Source organism: Myotis nattereri, assembly GCF_964212035.1.
Source record: "Myotis nattereri genome assembly, chromosome: 3".
NCBI classification, from domain to species: domain Eukaryota; kingdom Metazoa; phylum Chordata; class Mammalia; order Chiroptera; family Vespertilionidae; genus Myotis; species Myotis nattereri.
Genome location: NC_138077.1, coordinates 6832326 through 6857739, shown reverse-complemented (window position 1 = coordinate 6857739; position 25414 = coordinate 6832326). Strand labels below are relative to the sequence as shown.

General features: G+C 56.8%; 1 protein-coding gene across 1 annotated transcript; it reads left to right on the top strand.

Moving 5' to 3' along the window:
* RIPK4 (receptor interacting serine/threonine kinase 4) lies at positions 1-25163 on the top strand (the record flags this gene model as incomplete). The annotated part of the gene is made up of 8 exons (XM_081087697.1): positions 1-182; positions 9617-9908; positions 14460-14608; positions 16780-16829; positions 18984-19142; positions 19946-20049; positions 21538-21799; positions 22777-25163. The coding sequence occupies 8 exons, from the start codon at positions 1-3 to the stop codon at positions 23934-23936; spliced, it is 2358 nt and encodes a 785-aa protein (XP_080943823.1). The 3' UTR covers positions 23937-25163.
* Between the last annotated feature and the right edge of the window lie 251 nt (positions 25164-25414).

Below are 25414 nucleotides of genomic sequence, written 5' to 3'. Positions count from 1 at the left end.
ATGGAGGGCGACAGCGAGAGCCCTTGGGCCCTGGGGCTGCTGCGCACCTTCGACGCGGGCGAGTTCGCGGGCTGGGAGAAGGTCGGCTCGGGCGGCTTCGGGCAGGTGTACAAGGTGCGCCACGTCCACTGGAAGACGTGGCTCGCCATCAAGTGCTCGCCGAGCCTGCACGTCGACGACAGGTCAGCGGCCCAGGCGGGGGCGCCGCGGCGCCGGGGCGGGCGCCGGGGCCGGACGGGGGTGGGGGTGCTTGGGTTCCAGGGGTCCCCTTCTCTCCACCTGCGTCGCTGACGGAGCAGCCTCGGATGGGAAAAGCGAGCGCCGGGCGAATCCGTAAAACGCCCCGCGGTGTCCGTGCGGCTTGCCTGCCCAAAGTGGGCAGGTTTGGGGAGCTCCGGGCTAGTGACGCGCGCCGGGCCCCGAGCTGCGGCTGCTGGGAGCGACCTCCTGGGCCCGCGTTTGCTTGAAACGGCGTGAAGTGCCCGGTGGTGCTACCTGGCGTCCCGCGAAGAGCCGGATTTTTCGGGTCGGGAGCGCCACTTGCGCCGGGACCCGCGTCCCTCGGCGGCGCGTCCGGCCCTCCCGGAACCCCTGGCGCTGCGGTCTGCGCCCGGCTTAGCAAAATTGCCGTGTGGGGATCTGGGCTTTGTGAGTGAGTTAGACTCCGTTTGACTCACGTACTAATTTACGTTGGAGCACAAATTGGTGTAAGTCGGTAATTATTTCGGTCGGAAGCACCGGCTTGGCTGGGTCCTTGGCGGGGCCGGGCTTCCTGGGCGCCTGGGCCCTTGCGCGTCGGCGCTTGGGCCTGGCGGTGCGGCCGCCCCAGTTACCTTTGCTGTGTCCGTTGCGGTCTGCAGAATTTGGGGGCGTAGGGGTGGGAGGAGGAGGGTCTTGAGAAGCAGCTCGTTTGTTTTATTTTTTTTCTTCTCCACTTGCGTGTGCATTTTAATAATTTATACGCAGGCTTCCACTGCGTACATTTAAATAAATGACTTAACCTTGTGTTGCCGGTGCGCGCAGTAGGTCCTTTTGCTGCGGTGAAGTTTGCATTCTCTGTGGAAGTTGTGTTTGTATTGTGTGTGGAGATCCCCTTAGACAGTAAGCCCGGGACCCAGCCGACGCAGAAAAGCAGCTCCTTTTAACCCCCGCCTCGCCTTTGCCGGCTCAGAGGCCTGGCTTCTGATCCTCCGCTTACTGGGTGATGGGGCCACTTTTCACCTTAGGATGGTAGTGAGGTTCCAGGTGACTGTGTGTCACAGGACTAAGGGACATAGAAAGACTGTAGCGTGTGCTTCCCCAGGGCCCAGTGCAAGATGAAACGTTGTGTTTTCATCCTGGCCTAGGAGATAGTACAGTAGATTGGTGGCCTTTTGCTGAACACCTCTAACGCAGTGTTTTCTGGAAACTTCAGTAGAGGGGTGACATAAAAATATCTAACTTGGGGGTGGGGGTGGTCAGAGGCTTGTGAGGCTGTGCACGCTCTTTCCCCCTCGCTGGGCTGCAGTCCTGGGAACTGCTCAGGCCGGGAGGGGCGCTGTGGTTATTTTGATGAAATGCAAACCCCACTTTGAATACCAGCCAATGGTTAGATGTGAGAGCCAAGACCCTCTCTGCTCCCCCAGGGTGTTTGTAGGCGCTTGGGGGCATTTGTCTGATGGCGTCTTCTGGTGGAAGTGTTTCATTCATCAGCGAAGGTTTTACCACCGGCTTCTTGTATTGGAAGAGGAAAGTAAACAAGCCGGTGGGTCCCCAGGCAGATGAGTCAGCCCGCATCCTAGAATCTGTTATTTCCAGCGACTGGCCCTTGTGTCTTGGGTGGCCCTGCGGGAGGTGGGGTTTCTCCGCTTGAGGCGGGTCACCTAGGATCTCGCATAGCCTGGCTGGAAAGTGTTCTGTCCTTTAACTGGAAGCCTTTCCTGCCCTGCCCTATCCAGGCAGGTGGTGGCATGTCCAGGTCAGCATCGCCCGGCAGGAAGCATTCATCTGCTGCACTGAGCAGTCTGCAGCTCTCACTTTGCAGCAGAGGTTGAGTTCTCCAATTGAGGAGATGCTCAAACCCTTGCTCTTGGCCAAGAAAATTCTGGCTGAATTTACTGGATTCAGCTTGAGCTTCTCCTCGGCATTTGTGTCTCTCGTGCTGCAGTGCAGCTCCAAGGGTAGGGGACCTTTCTCCTGCCAAGGGCCATTTGGATATTTATAACATCATCCCAGAGCCATACAAAATTATCAACTTAAAAATTAGCCTGATTAGCCTGCTACATTTGGTCAAACATTTAATTATCTCACCCCTAATGCCTTGGCAGGGCCAGACCAAATGATACGTGGCCCACAGGCCAGACATTCCCCACCCCTGAGCTAGACCTTCAGATTGTTTCCTTATGATTGGCAGGTTGTCCTCATTGCCTTTTTAAAATATTTATTTGTTTGTTTGTTTGTTTGTTTTTTGTTAATTCTCACCTTAGGATATTTTCCCTTTAATTTTTAGAGAGAGTGGAAGGGAGAGAGACAGAGAGAAACATCGATGTGTAAAGAGAGACACATGGATTGTTTGCCCTCCACTCGTACCCCGATCGGGGCCAAAGACTGAGCCTGCAGTCAAGGTACATGCCCTTGACCAGGAATTGAACCCTCAACCCTTCAGTCCTCAGACCTTATTGCCTTTATTTTAAAAATATATTTTTGTTGATTTCAGAGAGGAGGGGAGAAGGAGAGAGCGATAGAACATCAATGATGAGAGAGAATCATTGATCGGCTACCTGCTGCATGCCCCCCACCTGCATGTAGGAGATTGAACCCCCAACCGGGGCATGTGCTCTCACGGGAGTAGAACCATGACCTCCACGCTCAGCTATTGAGCCACACCGGCCGGGCCTCATTGCCTTTTCGATGAGCTGCCTCCCATCCCCACCCTGCTATTTGCAAGCTCTTCCCTAGTAGGAAATAGGATTTTCCTGGGTGCAGCCCCAGCCCTGTATTCCCCTGGGCTAAGTCTTTACTCGCCTGTTTGAAGGGCAGCACCTCTCACTCCTGCCAAGGGAGCCTGGGTGCTGGGTTGCAGCCCCCTCAGGAGCTTCCCACGTACAATCTAAAATTGGCCCCGTACCTGGAGGGCAGGGAGAGACTGGAGGAAAAAGGTAGACCACTGCAGATGGGGCAGGGCCAGGTTTAATAAACAAGGGACATTACAGCTTGTCTGGGGTGACTTCAAGACAAGTCGTTTCCAGCTTCTGCCCAGCCAATCTTAAAAGTGAAGGTAGGCCTTACTGGAGTCAGTCAGGAGCCCTGGTCTTCTTGAGGACCTCTCCTAGCTCTGGGCCTTTCCTACCCCCTCCACTTGTTCCATCAGGACCCGCCACAGGTACAGGTGTGGGCCAGGCCGGTTTTCATTGGCTGCTTGTACCTCCAGGCAGGTGGGGGTCTCCTGGCTGCAGCCTTCATGCCACCCCTTAGCACAGCAGGGCCTGGTCCCCAGCAGCGCCCTGGGCTCCACAGAGCAGCAGGTGGCTCCAGCCCTGTGAGCCTGCACTTCATTAGAGGAAGGTGGGGGCTGCCCAGACCCAGACACCCCTCTGGGGGAGGGGCGGGGGGCGGGCGGCAGGTGGCAGGTGGCGCATCCTTGATCCGTGTTTCCTGCTCCTTATGGCTGACCGTCTTTAGGGGGGCCTGGGTGGAGTCTGGGGATGGGGGTGTTACCATTAGGCCAGAACTGGTGACTCCAGGGGCCCCCTTCCTCCAGCCCAGCCCTGAGGCTAAGAGGAAGCCCTGAGTAAGTGAGCGCCTGGCTGGGCTCCGGCCCAGCAGCTAATGCTCCATGGGCACCGGCTCGTCAGGACGAGCCCGAGCAACCCCCGGGTCTGTAAGTACAGGGCTGACAATCCGACAAGCCCGTTTCTTGTCAGTTTTAAAAATAGCAGTGTGGGAACCCTGGCAGGCTCCCTGGGAAAGTAATTGGGTTGGTGCGAGGCGAGAAAGCTGTGCTGGGAGCATCCGCTAACGAGTGATGACACCATTTTCCCGCTGCCTTTTCCCAAACCTGGTTCCAGATTTCCCCCTCGGAGGAGCGCTTTGTTAGGAAAACACTTTTCACCTCCCCCATCCTGGCCCGTCTTCCCAGAGCCTTTACTGCTTCTCCGCCTGTGTAGGACCCGGGGCCGCCCCTTCCCCTTTTACGGAGTAAACGTTTCCAGGAAGGGAGGAAAGCCGCAGGAGGCCTTTGGTCTTGGGGATCCCTGAGTGCGAGGCTTCTCCAGCCAGTGTCTTAGAAGTGATCTGCCTGATATTACTGCTATTTCTCTCCACCCAATTCCCTTCTTGGGATTGGTGGTGGTGGTGGGATACGCTTTGACCAGCTCTAAATGAGAGAAAAAAATGGAATTAATGTAATTGCTGTTGAGAAAGGATCTTTAACCAGTTGAAGCTCAACCGGGTCCTGTTAATACCCAGAGATTTTCCATCCAGGACCAGGGGGGACGATGGGGTGGGACCCTTTCCCCATTCCTGCTGGGAAATGGAAGTTGCAGTCCTTCCCCAAAGGAGGAGATGTTTTGAAATGATTACGGGAGAGAAATATGACGCCAGCCCTACTGAGCTGTGCCTAACTGTAGCTACACGTTTAGCGCAGCACAGTATTTGGGGGGTTTTAAGTGAGACTGATGTCAGTGGATTTGGGTGGCGCGGAACTTCACTCCCAACAGTGAAGAATGGGGTGGCCCTGACCGAGACTTGGCACCATGAAGGTTGGAGCACTCCTCGGCCCCACCGGCATTGGGGTTTAGGGACTGTTCTGAAAAATCTCTTGGGGTCCTAAAATAATAGTAATAATAACAATATTGCTACGGTCAATGTTGTCCACATAAACCCAAAGCAATGCTTTGAGGAAAAGTGTTTAAAAAAATAATTGCCTTCGACAGGAAACAATTGGCGGTTTCTTTCCGTTGGAGGGTCACTTTTTCCGTCTTTTCCTGCGGCTCCCCAGGGCCCCTTTCAGGCTTATTGAATTGCAAATGTCGCTTAGACACCGGATCCGATGCGGGAAGGGCTGGTGGTGGCCCTTGGGGCTTCCCAGCAGGGGTGGGGTGTCCCAGGACAAACTGAAGAAAGTCCTAGAGCCTGGGGCCCTTTGGGTTTGGGTTGGTAGTTGCTGAAATATAAACGGGTGAACTTTTTTGTGTGCTGACCCTTTAGGGCAGTGGTTCTCAACCTTCTGGCCCTTTAAATACAGTTCCTCATGTTGTGACCCAACCAAAATTATTGTCGTTGCTACTTCATAACTGCAATGTTGCTACTGTTATGAATCGTCATGTAAATATATGATATGCAGGATGGTCTTAGGCGACCCCTGTGAAAGGGTCGTTCGACCGCCAAAGGGGTCGCAACCCACAGGTTGAGAACCGCTGCTTTAGGGGTTGCTGGTCAACCCCACTCCCGGGCCTCCGAGTCCCCATGAACCTGCTGCTGGGCGTCCCCAGGCTCCCCTTCCTCTGCTGTGAGGCCGCCCCGGAAAGGTGGTCTGTGCCTGGACACTGACTTTGTTTCCAGGAGACCGGTTTCTCTGCAGAAGTGTCCCGTGTCACGTGTGCCCTGATTCCAAAGAGGAGACGGGCTCCCTGAGAACGTCCGAGCTCTGATCAGCTTTCTGGGGCAAACCAGCAGTGGCTCTTTTTATTTGAGTTTTTGAAACTGAGGGAAACGGGGTCTCTGTTTGGTGGAAGGGCCCCGGGCTGGGGCGAGAGCCACGAACTGGCTGAACTCGAGGTGGGAGGGGAGGAGTGATGTGTTAATGAGCTCAGCGATCAGAAGTCACCCGGGTTTTATGTGTTAAGCCCTTTGGGCAAATGGAAGAAATCTTTATTTGCAGCGTGGCTGGGAGCTTTTGCTTCATAGGATCTTCAGCGTTTGGATGATTGGGGTTGTTATCAGTCAGGTTTGGCAGAGAGGACTCATTTAAGAATGTCTGTTATGGTGGGGAATGGTCCTCTTCAGGGGCCAGCCTGCAGACACCTGCGCTCCAGGCCCGCGCGCCTGCCCTGGAAGCGGGTCTCCGCATCCTGCAGCGGGTCGCATGCCGGTGCCTGTGGGCGCGGCGCCCCAGGAAGGGCACAGGAGTAAATAGAAGCAGACAGGCATGGAGCTGAATCTTAACAGAGGAGAGGAGTAGCAGCGCATGCTGACCCCCATCTGCACAGCAGGGCGTGCCTGTTGTGTAGATAACAAGCCAGGCCTCCCCGGAGGAGAAAGGAGCCGGCTCAGGGGTGTCATTTTCTCCCTCCTTCTTAAGTGACCAGCTTCGTTTTAACGATGCTTGACCTTCGCACCAGTCCCTTCCCCTTTCCGATGGCACAGGGTGAGGGTTGGTGTCTGTGTCATCCCCAAGCCTGGCTCCGTGCTAGGCTGCAGGGAGGGGCTGGCCGGCCTGGGCCAGGCAGGGAACCTACAGAGGTCCTGCCAAAGTGGGGGAGCAGCTCACAGCCCTGCCCGGGGGCCCCACAAAGCTGGCAGGGCCCTCGGTGGACGTCTTGCTTTGCATGAACTGGCTGTGTCTGTGAGCAGAGCGCTAAGGAAGCAAGTCAGGCTGCGCTCGGTTCTGCTTTGTGGTGACGTCATGGTTCACTCCCGATCCGTGCTTCACTTGTTTCTAAGGCCAGTGGGTCTTCCTCACTCCTGAGCCTGTTCAACACCAAACTCTTGACCACTTCCCCCCCCTCCCCCCCCCCCGCCCCCTTGGCTGCTGCATCATAAATGGGGAACCCCAGGAGATCAGGGTGGTCCTTGCTGCCTCTCTCCTCCACATCCAGTCAGTCATGGAGTCTGAAGGATTCTCCCCGGCCTGGGCCTCGAGCAGGTCTCCGCCCCTCTGTGAGTCCCCCATGCGCCTCGCTGCCCTTTCCCCGCTCGGGTCAGGGGCCACCTTTATAACGTCTCTCCTAGGCCCCCGCGCCTCCTCTTCACAGTACTCCGCTTTTGAGCTACGCTTCTTGATCTGGTGTAATTTCCCATCTTCTCCCCTGGAAGGTGAACCTGGTGAAGGCAGGGAAGGGCTCTGTTTATCATCAATTCTAATACAGAGGAGGTGCTCAGTAATTACTTGTCTGTAAGTGACTTTTAATTAGATCCGGATTAAAATTCAAGGAAATGCTGGGCGTGTTTAAGTGGGTGATTCCAGACTAGTGGTTTATTTTAAATTTGGCTGAAAACACATTGACTTGTCTGTTGCGGGAGTTCTCAGACTTGGCACCGTTGGCACTGTGTTTTGGGGGCTGCTGTGTGCCTTGCAGGGTGTGGAGCAGCATCCCTGGCCTGCACCCACTGGATGCCAGGAGCAGCCCCCATTCTGACAACCAGAGGTCTCCAGAGAGTGCCCGTTGTCCCCTGGGGGTGAGGTCGTCCCTAGGTGAGCGTCACTGGTCTGCACACAGGGATCCTTGGCGTGCCCCCACGGGCACTCACATGGGGCTCGGCTCCCAGTGTGTTGGACAGGTGGGTGGGCAGAGGGCTGAGCTCCTGCCGAGCCCCCGGGGCCTGAATGGGAGTGTCCCCAGTGAGCGCTGAGTGCAGGCTGAGCTTGGGTGCTGCAGCCTTTGGCAAACAGTGTAATCCTGGCCCCTCCTTGCTGGCCGCCACCTCCCTGGGCAGTGTTTTCCTAACTGTCGGGGATGCCTGGGAGCGTGTTGTGTCCCAAAGGGGAGGCAGATCAATAGGAAACGGACTCTCCGGCAGGACCCTGTAGTAGGCTAGGGAGTGGGAGCGGGTGCGGGTGGCGCGCAGGTGCATCCAAGCTCTGCAAGACCCTGTGGTGGGAACTAGCCGGTTTTGGGTTAGGCGCAGTCTGCATTCTGGGGGTGGGGGGGTCTTCGAGGCCGCCCCAGCCTGTTGCCTGCGTGTTCCCAGCTCCACGTGGCACGTCTGGGCTTGTGGTTCTGGGCTTTTTCCTTAGGAGCATATCGGGAAGGCAGGTTCCCCAGCTCCCACCCAGAACCCATTCTCCAGGAGCTGGGCTTGGGAGCCGCCAACCTGCATCACCCGCGGTCAAGCCCTGTCCTCAGAGGATTTGGCCTTTTTCCCGAATGCGCTCGGAGACTTTAGTCTAAAATGCTAACACCGACCAAGGCCCTGGGATCCAGTCTGCAAATCCACAGGCTGCTCCAGGAAGTGACCTTAGACCCGGGGTTGCACACCTTCTTGAAGGGCTAGAGAGTAAATATTTCAGGCTGTGTAGGCCGGAGGATCTGTGTTGCAACTACTCATCTCTGCCTGGGATGTGAATGCAGCCGCAGCCACAGGAATGGGTGAGACTGTCTTCTGGGAAGACGGGCAGGCTGTGGACAACTGTTTGGCAGATTCTCAAAAGGCTAAACATAGAACTATCACATGACCCAAAAGTTCACTCCTAGATGTATATCCCAAGTGAAAGCAGGCACTGGAACAGATACTGTGTACCATGCATTCCCAGCAGCATTAGTCACTATGGCCCAGGGGTAGGGAACCTGCTCCTGCCAGGGGCCATGTGGGTATTTATAGCATCATTCCCAGGCCATACACAATTACCAACCTAAAAATAAGCCTGCTGTGTTTGGTCAAACATTTAATTAACTCACCCTCAATGCCTTGGCAGGGCCAGACCAAATGATTTCGCAGGCCTCATACGGCCCGCGGGCCTGATGTTCCCCATCCCTGCAATAGCCAAAAGGTGGAAACAACACAGGTGTCCATCAGTAGGTGAGTGGATAAACGCAATGTGGTGTGTTCCTGCGATGGAATATCATACAGCCATGAAAAGCGTGGAGGTTTGGCATGTGCCACAACACAGATGGACCTCAATTGAAAGCATTGTGATTAGTGAAACAGGCCCAGTTACTGAAACACTATATGATCCCACTTCTGTGAGGCCCCTAGAGGAGGCAACTCCTAGAGCCAGAAAGTAGGGAAGTGGTTGGTGGGGTGGGTGCTGGGAGGAAGTGTTACATGGAATGGGTGCAGAATTTCTGTTGGGGATAATGCAAAACTTTTGTGTGTAGATAGTGGTGATAGTTGTACAACATTGCTACTGTATGTAATGCCTTCGAATTGCACACATATGAATGGTTAAAATGACATAGAGTAGATTATGTATATTTTACTATAGATTAAAAAATGGTTGACAAAAAGTTCTCAGGCAGCATTCTGCAGCCCCTGCATTAGACGAATGTGCCATTGATTTAACTTTGGGGTTGGACTTAGGCATAACTGGGCCACCTAAATTGTTGGCCTTAACAAAAAAAAGGTGGGTTAGATTCTTCATGTGGATAATTTGTTACAACTTTCTGTGGGACCTCAACTTCTCCTCCCTCATCCAACAGAAGGGATTCCCAGCATCCACCTCCTCCCCTGGTCCCTGAGCGGGATTTGGCTCTGTGCTGCCTGTGGCTTTTCAGATAATAACTGGGTGTGCTTGGATGGCTGTGGGACTGAAGATCGGGGGCAGCCCAGAATTCAATTGCGCCACATTAAAGTGAGCCACTGGGTGTGTTTTAGTAATTTTGTCAGCTCTGTGGACCGGCTTATCTCTTTGGGCGCGGTGCTTTGTGTTGTGGCCAGGTGACCAATGTGCGTTGCTCACACTGTTGACATTTTGCAGGGAGCGCTTGGAGCTTTTGGAAGAAGCGAAGAAGATGGAGATGGCCAAGTTCCGATACATCCTGCCTGTGTATGGCATTTGCCGCGACCCTGTTGGCCTGGTCATGGAGTTCATGGAGACGGGCTCCCTGGAGAAGCTGCTGGCCTCCGAGCCGTTGCCGTGGGACCTGCGCTTCCGCATCATCCACGAGACGGCGGTGGGCATGAACTTCCTGCACTGCATGTCCCCACCGCTGCTGCACCTGGACCTCAAGCCCGCAAACATCCTGCTGGACGCGCACTACCACGTCAAGGTAGGGCCTCCCGTGGGGTCAGGGGTGGGGTGGTGAGTGCCGCGAGAGCGCAGGGGAACTCGGGGTTCAGGGGAACCTTCAGGCAGGGTGGACAAGGGTGGACGAGGATGTGGTCCTCATGGAAGAGAGTTTGAGCAGGGAGGCCTCTCTTAAGCCTGAGGATGTCTGGAATCCCCTTGTCTTGTCATGGTTGGTGTGAGTGGACTCTGAACGCAGGTCACACCCCCAAATCCTGGAACCTGGCTCTAAATTCTACGCACCCCGGCAAAAGATTGTGGATTTGCGGGTCTGGTCTTAGTGGATGTCCTAGGAAATGGCCTGAGAGATCAGGCGGGGGTTGGCCGTCTCGATGTGAGACATAGTTTTGGGCTGTACCCCTCGCTGGTTGCAGGGGCTGGCAGAGGGGATGTGGGGTGCTCTGAGATGGAGGTGCAGTCCTGGCACGGGGCTCTGATGGGGCTCATTCTGTTCCAGTGACGTGAGGCCTGAGGGCTGCTCTTTCTTACTCTGTTTCTGGTAAGTTTATAAAACAAAAGTATGAAGAAGAACAGAACTAAAACGCAGATGCCAGCCACCTGGAGTTGGTAGTCAGGTGCGCTGTCAGGTTGGTGTGTCTGTGAATGTGTCTCTGGCAGGTCTTCGTGTGCTGGGTTCTTCATGGTTTTTCCCCACATGGGGGTGCTCACCTTCTTGGGGGGCCCTTTCCCTTCATCCTGCATGAGTGAGAAGGATTCCATCCACACTGGCCTGAGTCCTCTGGTTCACGTTGGGCCAGGCGAAGGGACTCACCTGTGTGCTCTGACACTTGGCTGATCTACTGCACTCGCAGGACCCCTGCCTGCTGGCCTGAGGAGGAGGGACCCCATTTCAGTCCCACCCTGCCCCTGGCACCCTCATCTTTCTCACCTGTGACAGGTCAGTGTCACCGGGTGGCCCCCACACAAGGCCGCTCCCTGTGCCAGCTGAGCCAGCCTGAGGCCGTGGGGAAATGCTGTTTTCACTTTGCACACTAATTACAAGTTGTCCCTGAAATAGGTGTCGCTCGTAACAAGGTTTTAGCTGCGGATGGAAGCTGTCCTGTCCTGTTTCCTTGTTGTGGTCAGTGGCGCTGCCTGCACATACGGACATGACAGTTCTCACCAGCGTGTGCGATCCCGTGGGGGCCAGTGCAGATGAAACCTTAGCTCACAAACTTGACTGCAGACAGGAAAGGGAAGGTGGTGACCAGCCCCGCTGTGTGCCAGAGGCCCTGCCTGCGGGAGCTGCCCCGATGGTCAAAGCGGGGGACCGAGTGGGCGGTGGCCCCCAGCTCCCGCTCAGCTGAGGCTCAGAGAGTTAAATCATGGCCAGGCTCACCCAGCGTGGGGTGGGGGCCGAGTCTTCATAGAGCACCAGACTTTCCTGCTGTCAGCAGTGGGGTGCAGGCAGAAGAGCCTTTAGGTGGAGGAAGCAGCCCAGGAAAAATCGGAAATGCTGGGTTTTGGGGGATCAGGAGGAGTAGGGGGGTTAGGGAGGCCTTTCCCTCACCCGGCGTTAATGACTGCTGCCTGGTGTTGTGAGAGAGGCTGCTGGGAACATGCTTTTCTGAGGGCTGGCGGGTGGGCACCAGGCACTCGGACAGATGTGTCTGCAGCAGGTGCCTTTGAGGTGGCCCCAGTGTCACGGGCCCTAACTGGCCTGGCTGGGCTTTCATATCAACCCATTCCCTTCCCACTCTCCTAACAGTCATGTGGAATGTGCGGGGCATCCCTAGACAGCCCCAGTGACACCTTCCTTCCGAGGGTCCTCTGCGGGCTGTCCCTGGCGGTGGCGTCATGCTTCCCTGTTGTTGTGAGGGGTCAGTCACAAGTGCTTGGCCAGTGGAGGTGCTCATGAGGGTTGGTGACCTTGGTGTTGGCACTTTGGGGGCCAGGAGATAGTCCTCTTCCCACGTCTGGGCTGTTGACATATATCTAGGGAGGGTCCCCACGCCGGGTCTACGGCAGGCACCTAACACTGGCTCGGTAAGGAGCTGAGTGTGGTGTCTGTGTCCGACACCGTGGCCTTGCTGTCCTAGTAGGTCTTTTCTGCACTGGCTCTCGCGGGGCCTGTGTGAACTTCCCTCTCTCTCCTTATAAGCACCTGCCAGTTTAATAGGTGAGTGAGGATTCCTTAAAGAGTGGGGCCTTATTAAGGAGCCTAGGATGGCTGAGCCACGAGAGGGGAGGAGCCTGCATGGACCTGTCTCCGTGACAGGGAGCAAGGTGTCGCTGCTGCTTCCACGCCCAGGGCACCCCGAAAGGCCCGAGTGGCAACTTTTCTGTGACTCCTGCTTAATCAGGCACATTAGTCACCTTGCACAGCCCCAAACAAACAGAAAATGTACTTACATAACTCGCATTTTGCATTCTCAGAAATCGCTAATGGGTGTGGGAGGGCATGGGGCCTTGTTTGAGGTTCTAAGTCATTGATTGGCCAATTGGGCACTTTGCAGTCAGTGGTAATTTGGAGCAATAAACCTTTATTCTAGAATCCTGAAATGAGATAAGGTGTCAGCCTGCCCTTGGGCCCTGAAGGCGACCTTTTGTCCACAGATAGGGTGATCCGAGCAGGAGATCTCACGGCAGCCATCTGCTTTGCAAAGTGTATTAGAGACAATGTTCAGTTAATACTTGATAGTAATGTCAATATACTAAATAATATAAAATGCTGTCTTTAATGTGTGAGTAGTAGACCCATTTCAAGCTGAAGATGAAATAGCTTTGTTTAAAAATCTCAGACTCACCTGCGCCCCAGTTTGCCTAGACGAGACTATATCCCGGGACATTCCGAGGGCCCTGGTCCCCTTGGTCCACAGGGGCCTTTCTCTCTCAGGCAGCACAGCCCTGGCCATGCCCTGAATTGGGCAGGTCCCGCTGGACGGGCGTTGGCCATTCCCAGGGATGGCCCCAGTCCTGCTGTTGAGGAAGCAGGGGGTGGGTGGGGGAGCACAGGCCAGGCAGGCCCTGCCGGGCAGGTGGGAAAGGGCGGGGGTGGGGGTAGGGGGAGGAGAACTCTGCAGGCGGAGGGTCGGCGGCCATCAGGGAATTCTGATTTCTGAGTCTGCATTTTGATGTCAGAGCTTTTAACATAGAATTTATGCTAATTTTCCTTCACCGCGTACATTTAAAGCTGTTGGCTATGTCGGAAAGTGGCAGAAATGAAGGGAAAGGGCTGCCCATGAGGTGGGGCGGTGGGTGCCAAGATGCCGGCGTGGCCGTGAGCTTTCTGGATCTGCAGGGTTGGGGTGATGGGTTCATTCTGGGGAGCTGGCGCCTTCCTTTCCAGAGTGGGGAGTTCCTTGAAAGCCAGGGAACGGACAGCTGCCAGGGGCCCAGAAGTGCCCAGGCTGGCTGCCCTTGTGGACCCATGCCTGGCACAGCCTGGCCACAGAAGCCAGGGCGGGTCCACTCTGGCAGGCTTTCTTCCCATCACCTCCCTGCGGAGGTGGTCAGAGGCCCCTGAAGGATCGGCCGCCAGTCCTGGCTTCTCCCTGCCTTCAGCGGTGATGATGACATCGGGACATTGGCTCACCGTGAGCTGGCACAGTGAGCCCAGAGTGAAGTCCTGGCTCAGCCCCAGTTCCTGTCGCTCCAAGGAGTGTTTGAGGAGGAGCCTAGAGCTGATTGGCAGGCTTACAGGAATCCATCAGCCTCGAAGGAGAATATAAAGGGGCTGTTTTCCATGTGGATTCTGGGCCCCTTAATGCCAGCGCCTGTGGCCTAGTCCCACACATAGCGCTTCAGTGGCTTCCGAGGATGTGGGGGGTCTGAGGGGCAGCGAGGATCCCCCCAGGAGTCTGTGTGGCTTTCACTTCCTCCAGCGGGGGTCTGGGAGCTGTCAGGACACCTTTGTGCAAAGGAGACGAGGAGGTGGAGGTGGGCCGCGTGGCTGGGCTCCAGGCACCCCTCCAGGCTGGTAGCCCCTGGGACGGAGGAGATGTGTTTCCGCCCTTGATTTGGGTGCCACGTTTAGTGGGGGAGTCAGCAAGCGTCTGTTGATCACAGAACGTTCCAGGTGGAGGACGAGGTTGTGTGGTGTGTGTTTTGCTCGCTTTAAAGGGTTTCTGAAGGTGCAGTTCCCTTTAAAGAGCCTGCTGCCACTTGCCCGCCTGCCCAGCGGGCCCGGTTGCGGAACTGGATTGCTGAGCACCAACCTGGTCAGCCTCGCTTTCATGTGTCGTCTGACAACCCGGAAACGCTAAGCGTTGCCTTTTGCCCTCATGCCGACGTGGGCTGTGGACAGAGGCAGGTGACAGTTCTCCTGGTTTCTTGCTCCCGGTGAATTCCTTCCTTAAAGTGCCACTTCCCCCCATCCATCAGCTCCGAATGGCTTCAGACTGGTCTTCCTAAGCCTCCGTGCTCGCCTGCCCGCCTGCCCAGGGAGAGGGGTCATGGCTCGCTCTCGGGGTCAGGGACCCGTACCGTCAGACGTGGCGGGATGTTGACCAGGCCCCTGAAGTGGCAGCCGCAGTGCGGTGCCCGGCACAGCACCCCAGCGCCTGCTGAGCCGCCTCTGCCCGCTCTGTTGCAGATTTCTGACTTTGGGCTGGCCAAGTGCAACGGGCTGTCCCACTCACACGACCTCAGCATGGACGGCCTGTTCGGGACCATCGCCTACCTGCCTCCCGAGCGCATCCGAGAGAAGAGCCGGCTCTTTGACACCAAGCACGACGTGTACAGGTGTGTACAGCTGTGCAGCCCCTAGGCCCTGCGTGTCAGGCCCGCAGGGTCTCTCTGCCCCAATTCTTCATGCTCTGAAGGGCAGTTTTCCCAGAGACTCTTTGCTACCGTCAGATACGAGATTCAGTCTAAATGAAAGGGTTTGGGGGTGTTAGCCGGTGGGTCTAGGCTGCCCCAGGTATACAGACTCTCCTTGGAACACAGGATGTGCCTGCTGCTGGCCATGGGTGGAGGATGTGAGTGGCTGGTGCCATTAGGGCCAGTTACATAACAGACTGACAACTTCCGCACTGTAAACTCGCTTTAAACCGTGGGTCGTGTATCTTGTCTGTGGAAAGAAGCTGCTGCTTTGAGTGTCTGTGATTCAGGCTCTCCTACACCCAGTCCCCTGGGGCCCGGCAGCCTGTACCTCCTATCGTCACTTACCTTCGACGGGAGCACAGACAGCCACAGCCTGTTTGTAGGTGAGCGTTGTGCATGAGAGCCGCGATTTTCAGCCTTTTTCCTCCGTGGCACAGACACTCGTTACTAGAATTCTGTGGCACACCAAAAAATAGATTTTTTTGGCAGCCTGACAAAACATGGGTATAATTTTGATTCATTCACACCGAATGGCTATTGTTGCATTGGCTGTTGTTATTTCTCAATTTGACAATCAAAGGAAGAAGAGGTCAGTGTCCCTGACCAAATAGGCAGGTACTGCATGTTTCAAACATTCTTGTGCGCACAGGTCCCGAGTCATTCGGGCCTTCCTTTTCCAAATTGTAAAGGTCCTGATGACAAAGATTCTGGGAGGAGAAAAGAGGGAGGGAGGCTGCACGCAGGCCCTTAAGCCCCTCATTGTGGCTGCTGTCTGACGCAAGGGGACTGTGGCCCTAGGCCCCGGAGGGAGCACCCGAGCTTTCCCTTTTGTCCCTGTCCCTGCCTGAGTCCTGGCGGACTGGTTTGACAATAAAACCATTGTGCGTGTGCTGAGCAGGCTTGGAGCCGCAGGCTGCTGGCGAATGGCACTGGGGTGCTTGTCACAGCTTGCAGGGTTCAGGGGAATCTGATTATTTATGTTAGAGCGGAGAGTTTAAAAGCCTGAATGCATACATTGTCATTAATATTCAATGGAGACTTCTTGTCAACAGCTGCTGTCAACCCAGGGCAGGGTGGGGCTCAGTGTTTGGACTCCTGTTTTTTTTTATATTTTACTAGAGGCCTGGTGCACGAAATTCGGGATCCGTGTGGGATTGGGCCTAAACTGGCAGTCAGACATCCCTCTCGCAGTACGGGACCGCTGGCTCCTAACTGCTCGCCTGCCTGTCTGCCTCATCACCCCTAACCACTCTGCCTGCCTGCCTCATCACCCCTAACCACTCACCTGCCTGCCTGATTGCCCCAACCCCTCTCCTGCCTGCCTCATCGCCCCTAACCGCCTCTGCCTCGCCCCCACCACTGTGGCTTCATCTGGAAGGACATCTGGAAGGTCGTTCGGCTGTCCAGTCTAATTAGCATATTATGCTTTTATTATTATAGAATTTTTTAAAAAATTTATCAGATTGAGCTATTTGTTGGTGTATCCACAGTAATTTTCTATATTATGTATACAGGGTGGGACAAAAATAGGCTTACTGTTGTTCTTATAGAAGATAATACAATGATTAATAAATAATAATACAAGAATAAACTGTTCTGCCAACTCACAACTGTAAACCTTTTGCCACACCTGGTACATAATTTCCAGCACCCAGGAAGGGCTCAGGAAGGCTCATCTGGTTGCCAGCATGTTCTCCGTGCACTTTCTCAGCCCTTGATGGACTCTCAGTGGGCAAGTTATGCCAGGCCCAGAGCTGCAGTCAGCACGGGGCGCCCAGTGTTGGAGGGAGGTCATGTGAACTCAGCCATCATGGCCCCTCTGCCCATGAGCTGACGGTGGCAGCCTTTTCGGGGTTCCCGCGTGGTGGTGGAACTTACAGCTTGCTGGCAAGGTGGGGTCCATTGTTTAACAGCTGAGCCACCAATGGGACATGTGCCCCAATCATGTGTCTGTTTAAAAAAAAAGTCATGAGAAACGTTTTGGTGTCATCTCTCTGTTTTGAAGGCCGGAGGGGCTTTCTTCACACGTGTTGCTTTGAGTGAGCGCTTTCGCTCTATTCACAGACACTAACCTGCCGATTTCCCTCCAGCTTCGCCATCGTGATCTGGGGCGTGCTGACGCAGAAGAAGCCATTTGCAGGTGAGTGGACGTACCTTCGGGGGCTGTGCCCCTGTCTCCCCCGGGACAGTGGCGGGCATGCTGTGCGGCGCTTCCTCTGCTTTCGCTGTGCCTGTGGTCCACATGCCCACAGTGGGGCTGCCCTGAGGGAGCGGGGCTACTCAAGTTGGCACGAGACCCACGGCAGGTGGTCCTGTGTGCCCATGGACTGTTCTTGAGGTGTCATTCATGTACAGGAGGAGGCACAGACCTGAGGGCTCTGCTCAGTGGAGTTTTCAGGTGCCAGCTAATTCTTTTGCATGTGTGATGTAATACACAAACATAAAATTGATCCTTATAGCCATTTAAAGTGCACAGTTCAATGGCATTTATTAGCGCATTCACAGTGTTGTACAGTCACCACTACTCTCTAGTTCCAGAACATTCTCATCCCCCCAAAGGAACCCTGTGCCCATTAAGCAGTCACTCCACCGCCCCCACCCCAGTCCCCAGCACCTGCTATTCTGCTTTCTGCCTGTGCACTGGCCTGTTGTGGTTACTCCCAGCCAGTTCTTTTCCTTTTTGACATTTTCCAAGTTTTAATTGTGATTTTAATTGTTACACATAACGTGACATTGACCACCTTAACCATTTTTAAGCGTACAGTTTGCTCATGTGAAGTCCACTCATAGCGCTGGGCCCCCAATGCCAGTGATTCTGACACAAATGGGTGACCCAGGTCGCCAGCACCCGCTCCAGAGCTGAAGTACTTCTCCCCCTTTAGTCAGACGCTGTTCTGTTTCTGCCTTGACTTGGTACCACACTTACTGTAAAAGTCAGGCACTTTTTTGCCTTGTTGGAGAGTTTCTTTTCCTCTGTAAGCATATCTGGGCCACTTGTAATATTGTGGCCTGACCAGTAATACCCCGAAATGCAGGTCACAGTCAACCTGGGGCCCCAGGTCCTGGAGCCTTTGCCGCTTGAGACGCAGATGAGGCCGTTGTAGGGTCCTGTCCATATTGTCCTTCCACCCACACCCGGTTTCCTAACCCCCCTCCTCTGTGAGGTCCATGGTCTGGATTACGTCTGTGTGGCAGCGAGCCAGTCTGGCATGACATTATCTGGTGGACGCGACACCCAAAGCCAGGTGCCTGATGTTGACACTGGGAGGCTAGGCCCGTGTGCTCTATTGCTTGGTAGATAGGCAAGTTCAAGGTGCAGGAGCAGAAGGCGTCTGGTGGACTTTTCCCATCTGCGTGGGAGCAGGACATCCTCCAGGTGTTTAGTGTACATTGGGTTTTTGGAAGTCTGAGTGCTCATGGAAATAATGTGTCAATACCTGAGATAGTTATTGCACAAGATTTAACGGGGAAGTGGAACAAAACATCAGAGCCGGATCCTAGCAGCGGTCAGGGACTTTGGGCCAATTTTCCACACCTGCTGATCTGCCTGGACGCAGACTCCTGTGCTCCGTGGGAAAGCAGAGAGCTGCGGGGGTGGGAGGTCTGGTGGGAGCAAGATTCTTGGAATCTAGCTTCACGGACAATGTGGTGTCGGCTGAGCAGAGAGAGGAGTCTGGGCCGCTGAGGGTGCCCTGGGTCCCCTCAGCCTGTGGCCAGGATGATGATGATGGTGATGATATGCTAATGAGCCCAGGTGTGTCTCTGAAGGATGTTGGAAAGGAGGACAGGTGGGGCCCCATGTGATGAATCTGGGGGGGAAAGGCCCCTATTTGCACACCCCAGACCTGAGCAATGCAAAGGCCAGCCGGGGTCTGCACTTGGGGATAGGACTTGGAATTCAGGAAGACTGGTGTCATCCCAGGGAGATGTGGGTGCAGCTGGGGGCTGGGCCATGCCACCCCAGGATGGATATGGGTGCCTCCCCTGGTGGGCACGGCCACTCGGAACATGTCTCGTCAGATACTTTGAACCTGGTTTCCTTTGCGTTGGCTGCCCAGAAAGATTTCCCTTGTGATACAGCATGAGGATCCCACTGGGAGCTGCTAGGTCGTTTCTAACGCCTGGGAGGGGAGGACAGACGTGCCCCGTGAACATAAGGTTAACGGAAGCCCTGTGCTTTCGGAGGAACCAGTGGTCTCCAGGCCAGACATGCCCCTCGGCGCTTCCCCACAGCTGTGTCTCCTCCGGAGATAAGGGGCCAGCTCTGCCCTGACGCGTGTGCCTTTCCCTTCAGATGAGAAAAACATCCTGCACATCATGGTGAAGGTGGTGAAGGGCCACCGCCCGGAGCTGCCGCCCGTCTGCAGAGCCAGGCCGCGGGCCTGCAGCCACCTGCTGCGCCTCATGCAGCGATGCTGGCACGGCGACCCCCGCGAGCGGCCCACCTTCCAAGGTGAGACCGGAGACGGTGCCGGCGCAGTGCTCCCAAGTGTGGCTGCTCGGTGTCCCGGGCGAGATGACCAGGACGGGGCTGTGGAGAGGGCCAGAGGAGGAGGTTGTGAGAGACACTGTCCCCAGCCAGTCCTGCAGGATCGGCTTGGCCCCGGCACCTGCCCATGGCCCTCGGTGACAGGGCCGGGTGGGCAGCTGGAACTGGAAGGTCAGCTCTAGCCGCCCACCCCTGCTGCAGCCAGGGCTGGGCCTGCTGCCCAGAGGAGCCTGTGCTTGGTAGTTCAGGTTCCCATACAGCGATGCCTCTTTGAGGGTTGGTGTGACTTCCGGCCCGAGGCTTCCTTTGCCTTTTTCTAGGGGTCTTGTCCCCATGGAACGGGTGTGTGGTTTGGTTGGGAAGAGATCCTGGTGGAATTGAAACTGACCATTGCATTTAAAGCACAGGGGGACACACGAACGGGGGCTCATGTGCCGGGTGCTGGTGGGCTTGCACTCTCCCCGCCCTACTCCTGAGGGCTTCTTTGGGAATCTGGAACACCTTGACTCCTACTGGGGTCAGGTGAGACCTGCAGAAGTTGCTGACGGGAGGCCCCGGTTTGGGCCCTGTGGGGGATGGTGGTGATCTGCGAGCTCAGCTGGGGCCAGCCGTGGAGAGACCGGTGCTGCCCGGGTCCCTAAGTTATGGGTGCTTTGGGGTGTCACTTCCTTTGTCCCTGTTCCATCCTTGAGGTGGCACATTCGTATGGGGCGTATGCGGAGGCCATTGTCCAAGTGACGAGCCCTTCTTTGTTTTCTCCCCAAAAGAAATCACTTCGGAGACGGAGGACCTGTGTGAGAAACCCGACGATGAGGTGAAAGAGGCAACTCAGGACCTGGATGTAAAAGACCCTCCGGAGCCCAAGACGGAGGTACGGGGACTCCCGAGGCGGCCTTTGTGCTGCGTGGAGATTGAGTTTCCAACCCCAGGCCCCTTTTCCACAAACTCCCCCGCCAGCCTGGGTCCTCCTGCCCTCGTTCTGCGGCCCAGCCTGCCCTGGGAGTCCCACTCACATCAGTCGGTCACGGGAGTCCTGTGCCCAGGACAGGACGGCGGGTCCCCTGGCAGGCTCGGTGGGCCCAGATGTTTCCTGCCTGGCTGTGTCCCGTCCCCACCACCTGTCTGGTTACGAATGAACAGTGACATGGAAAGCTAATGCCGCCAGGTGGATGTCCTTTGAACCAGCCCTGCCAGGCCCTGCTGGGGGGCGGGGGGGGGGCGCACCTGGGCCCTGAGGTTTGCCTGTCATGAACGATTTGTTCTGTGAGTGCCACACGGGCGATGTAAGGTGTGATAAGAAACTCCAAGGGTAGGCCACACTAAGTACGCTCAGGTGCTGGACCTGTGAGGCGAAGCCCGGTAATCACTAACCTTACTGCGCGTTATATGCTGTTGGGCAGTGCGCCCCGGGCCACTGGTGTGAGGCTGGGGTGACGTGAGCATTTATGGTGTGTGTTTCCACTGCTGAACAGCATGTGCGTGAGGTTGGGGAGCAAAGGTGTCCCGGGCAGGCAGCCAGGCCGTCCCCACCCCCCAAGGAAAAGAAAGGCATCCAACAAGTGGGTGTGACTCCGCGCCCCAAACACCAACTCAGAGCAGATGAGCAATTCCCAGAAGAGGGAGGGTTTGGGGTCACATGGGCCCGATGGGGGAAGAGTCCTGAGTCGCCTCAGACTTCGATCACTCACCAGAAATCTGCCTCCGTCCCTGTTAGAGGAGGCCCTATAGAGCAGCGGTCGCCAACCGGTGGTTCACGGACCGCTGGTGGTCCGCGAGGTCCGAAAGGTGGGTCACAGCGCTGTCACTGTAGCTGGGCCCTGCCCCGCCCTTGTCCAAACCGGGCCCCAAGCCAGACGTGTACAGCTCAAAGGAGAGGTTGCAGGTTGCAGACAATGTGAGGAGGGCAGGGGAGCCCCAGTCCCGGTAGCCCCAGTCCCACCTCTTTTCCTCGTTTCTTACCAGCACTGACCTGTTCTGTTAGACACGGCCCAGCAACCAGCTTCATGCTTTTGCAGCCTGTCCACAGGCCCGCCCTCCGGCTTTTGTCCAAGTAATGCTGTGTGCCATACCCCTGTGCGGATGGGGTCCAGGGCAGCCTGGTGCTGGGCTTCCCGCTTTTTTGTCAGGCCTGTCTGTCCTTACCTGGTCTTCGCACCCAATGGGGCAGAGCGGTGTCACTGGGCTCCAGGGTGCCATGCGTATGACAGCAGGCGTTATGTTCCCAGTGTGAAAAACCAGGACTGCATTTTCCCCTCCCCTCCTCTCCCTTCCCCCTTCCCCCTTCCCCCCTTTCCCCTTCCCCCTTCCCCCTGGGGTGGCGGATGGAGCCTCATCCACCTCCCTGTGCTCGTCCTCACAGGCGCCTGTGTCCACGCCCCTCAAGCGAGCCTCGGCCCCGGCCTTCGACAAGGACTACAGCCTCTCCGAGCTGCTGTCCCAGCTGGACTCTGGCATCTCCCAGACGCTCGAGGGCCCGGACGAGCTCAGCCGCAGCTCCTCCGAATCCAAACTCCCATCGGCGGACAGCGGCAAGCGGCTGTCGGGCGTGTCCTCGGTCGATTCTGCCTTCTCCTCCAGAGGGTCCTTGTCCCTGTCTTTCGAGCGGGAGCCTTCCACAGGCGGTGAGTGGGGGCCCTGTGCCCTGGGAAGTAGCGTGATTATGGCGCTGGCAGCGAGCAGGCTGTGGTGATGTCCCTGAGCGTCTGCAAGAATGAGGCGTCCTGGTTCCTGACTTGACAGTCATTCTTTGTTTTCTCCCTCCTGCCACTGATTGGTTCTGGGTGTCCGTGGCATGGTTGGCTCACTGAGTCCAAATCCAGAGGTGGCCGCTGGCCCAACTGGTGCCCCTTAGTGTGGATTGATGGGCCACACACCTGGCCGTGCAGGAGGGTCTTACCTGGGCCGGCACCAGTGCAGGGGCGGACCTCAGGTTTCCACATGGAAAACCCCGAGTTGCATCCAGCCAGGCCAGCAGACGAATCGAACCCCACACCCTGGATCTCTCTTGTGGAGGCCAGACCTGTGCCCTTTCCTAGTGCTGGGTAAACACCCCATCCTGCTTGTTCACGGGCTCCCCACTCACTGTGGCCACGTGTTATAATGAATGAGTTATTCTCGGAGGTTAGAACACCTGCCTGTCGGAGGGGCGCGCCAATTTTGATGGGGTTTTGTTTTAGAAGGTGCTTTTCCCTGCTCCGGGTGCTGGTTTGTGGGTGTTGGGGCTGGCCTGTTGCTCCCTCACTGTCGCAGTCTCCTTCCTTCCCCCTGCCTCCCTCCCTCCCTCCTGTTAGCAATCACTACCATTTCTGACAGCCAGTGGGGGCCTGAGTTATACATCCTTTGTCTAAGCCATGTGGCTAGAACCATGTTCATTTTGCAAATCGACATGAGCCCCTTGGGGCCATTAATTGACCTGCGCAGGGTCTGCCCACTAGATCTAAAATCAAACCAGCAGGGACAACACGACACTTAAGCAATTCCAGGTAACAAGCCACCTGGAGGCCGTGGGGAGGAGTGGGCGGCATCAGGACAGCAGCCCGGCTTCGAGAAGCCTGCGGGCAGCGGCCTCGTCTGACCCCCGCACCCGCTTTCCCCGCAGATCTTGGCACGACCGACGTCCAGAAGAGGAAGCTGGTGGATGCCATCGTGACCGGGGACACCAGCCGGCTGATGAAGATCCTGCAGCCGCAGGACGTGGACCTGGTGCTGGAGGGCGGCGCCAGCCTGCTGCACCTGGCCGTGGAGGCCGGGCAGGAGGAGTGCGTCAAGTGGCTCCTCCTCAACAACGCCAACCCCAACCTGACCAACAGGAAGGGCTCCACCCCGCTGCACCTGGCCGTGGAGAAGAGGGTGCGGGGCGTCGTGGAGCTCCTGCTGGCCCGGAAGATCAGCGTCAACGCCACGGACGAGGACCAGTGGACGGCCCTGCACTTCGCGGCCCAGAACGGGGACGAGTGCAGCACGCGGCTGCTGCTGGAGAAGAACGCCTCCATCAACGAGGCCGACTGCGAGGGCCGCACGCCCATGCACGTGGCCTGCCAGCACGGCCAGGAGAGCGTCGTGCGCATCCTGCTGCGCCGGGGCGTCGACGTGGGCCTGCAGGGGAAGGACGCCTGGCTGCCGCTGCACTACGCCGCCTGGCAGGGCCACCTGCCCATCGTCAAGCTGCTGGCCAAGCAGCCAGGGGTGAGCGTGAACGCCCAGACGCTGGACGGGAGGACGCCCCTGCACCTGGCCGCCCAGCGCGGGCACTACCGCGTGGCCCGCATCCTCATCGACCTGCGCTCCGACGTCAACCTCTGCAACCTGCTCGAGCAGACGCCCCTGCACGTCGCCGCGGAGACCGGGCACACGAGCACCGCCAGGCTGCTCTTGCACCGGGGGGCCAGCAGGGAGGCCGTGACCGCGGAGGGCTGCACTGCCCTGCACCTGGCTTCTCGGAACGGGCACCTGGCGACCGTCAAGCTGCTGGTGGAGGAGAAGGCCAATGTGCTGGCTCGGGGGCCCCGGAACCAGACGGCGCTGCACCTGGCTGCCGCCAGCGGGCACTCGGAGGTGGTGGAGGAGCTGGTCAGTGCCGATGTGCTCAACCTGTCCGATGAGCAGGGGCTCAGCGCCTTGCACCTGGCCGCCCGGGGCAGACACGCCAAGACGGTGGAGACGCTGCTCAAGCACGGGGCGCACGTCAACCTGCAGAGCCTCAAGTTCCAGGGCAGCCACAGCCCCGCCGCCACGCTGCTCCGGCGAAGCAAGACCTAGTTTGCTGGCCCCGGAGACCGGGGCCCCGTGCGGGGTTTCTGTGCCGTTGCCGTGTCCCGCGGTGGGGACAGGCTGATGCTGTGCATGCGGGTCAGCAACCCTCACCTTGCTGATGGGCTGGCGGCACTGTGACCGAACAGGCCATCGTGAAGCGGCTGACTCTTGATTCGTGCCGGAGTCAGTGTGGGCGGGCTACCCTCCACATGAAGGTGTGCGAAGGTGCTGATCCATCCGCCCGTCAGTGAGCCGGTGTCAGAGGGGCGGTGGGTTGAAATCATTTCGTTGTACTCTTGCTTGGGAGGCCGGCCAGCCTCAGGATGAGGGGCGGGAGGAGCCGTGTCTTCCATCTGCATTGGCAGCAGCGGACAAGGCCGCCTGTTTCAGAAGGCTTTCGTGGAATCCTTGTTTTATGGGACATGGTCACTAGATAACACAGTGGCAGCTGTTGCTTTAAACCTTTGGAAAAACGTTCATGTCCTTAGGTGGTCCGGGCTGTGAGCAATGTGCGAAGTGATAAGGCTGGTGTTGAACAGCAGCGTGGCCGCGCCCGCTCTGCCCGGCTTGGGCGGGCCTCGTGGCGACCGCATGCCTCCCAGCAGCTGATGGCTCTCATTCATTTCCTGTTGCGTAAAGTGTGTTTCGAACTCTAGAGCCAAATGGGCAAGAGTCATTTAAAAATTCACTTGTAACCTCAGTTTCGGACTCTAAACAGTATTACCTGGTTGGAGGGACCACCGAGCTCGTCGGCCCCTTTCCAGCTCTGGTGTTCGGTCAGGTGGTCATCTGTGGGGAGCGCTGCTGTTTTGGGGTCTCAGAGGGGCCTTCTGACCCTTTACAAACCTCTGAGCTGTGTAACCCCCAGGGCGGCTCCAGGAGACCCCCAGGCCCTCGTGGCTATAAAGGATGTGGTTATCTGGCCTCTCGGTCATTGTCCTGTGTGTGCCACTTGCTCCCCCCCTCCCCCCCAATACTGTTATTAGAGTGAATTTGCTGCAGGAGGTGGTCCTGTGTGCAAACGTGCCTGTGGTGTGTGATACAGAGATTGATATTAATATACCATGTATGTTAATGTGAATCTGGGGGCTGGATACTTCTTTTCTATGACAGGAACTATCCAGACTGCTCCGAGCTGGCTATGTTTTAATATGCCTCGTGCTTTTACTGTACTGTTTGTGCTCCTGTTGTCCTGATGTAAATAAAGTTAAGTTCTTTTCTGCTTTTGTTGAAGTCGGTGAGACTGCTTTCTCTTATCCACAAGCTCGAATAGTCTGATTTCTGAAAACCAGAGGTTGAGGCGGCCGTGGCGGAGGCGGGGGGGGGGGGGGGCGGGGGATGCTCCTCCAGAACCCGTCCGTGGGCGGGCAGTGACTTAGCCAGGGACATGCAGGGATGAAGGAGGGGGAGGGGGAGGGGGACAGGCGTCCTGCCTCCGGCCTGGACCCTGCCACCTGTGTGTGAACCGGCAGCGAGATGATCTA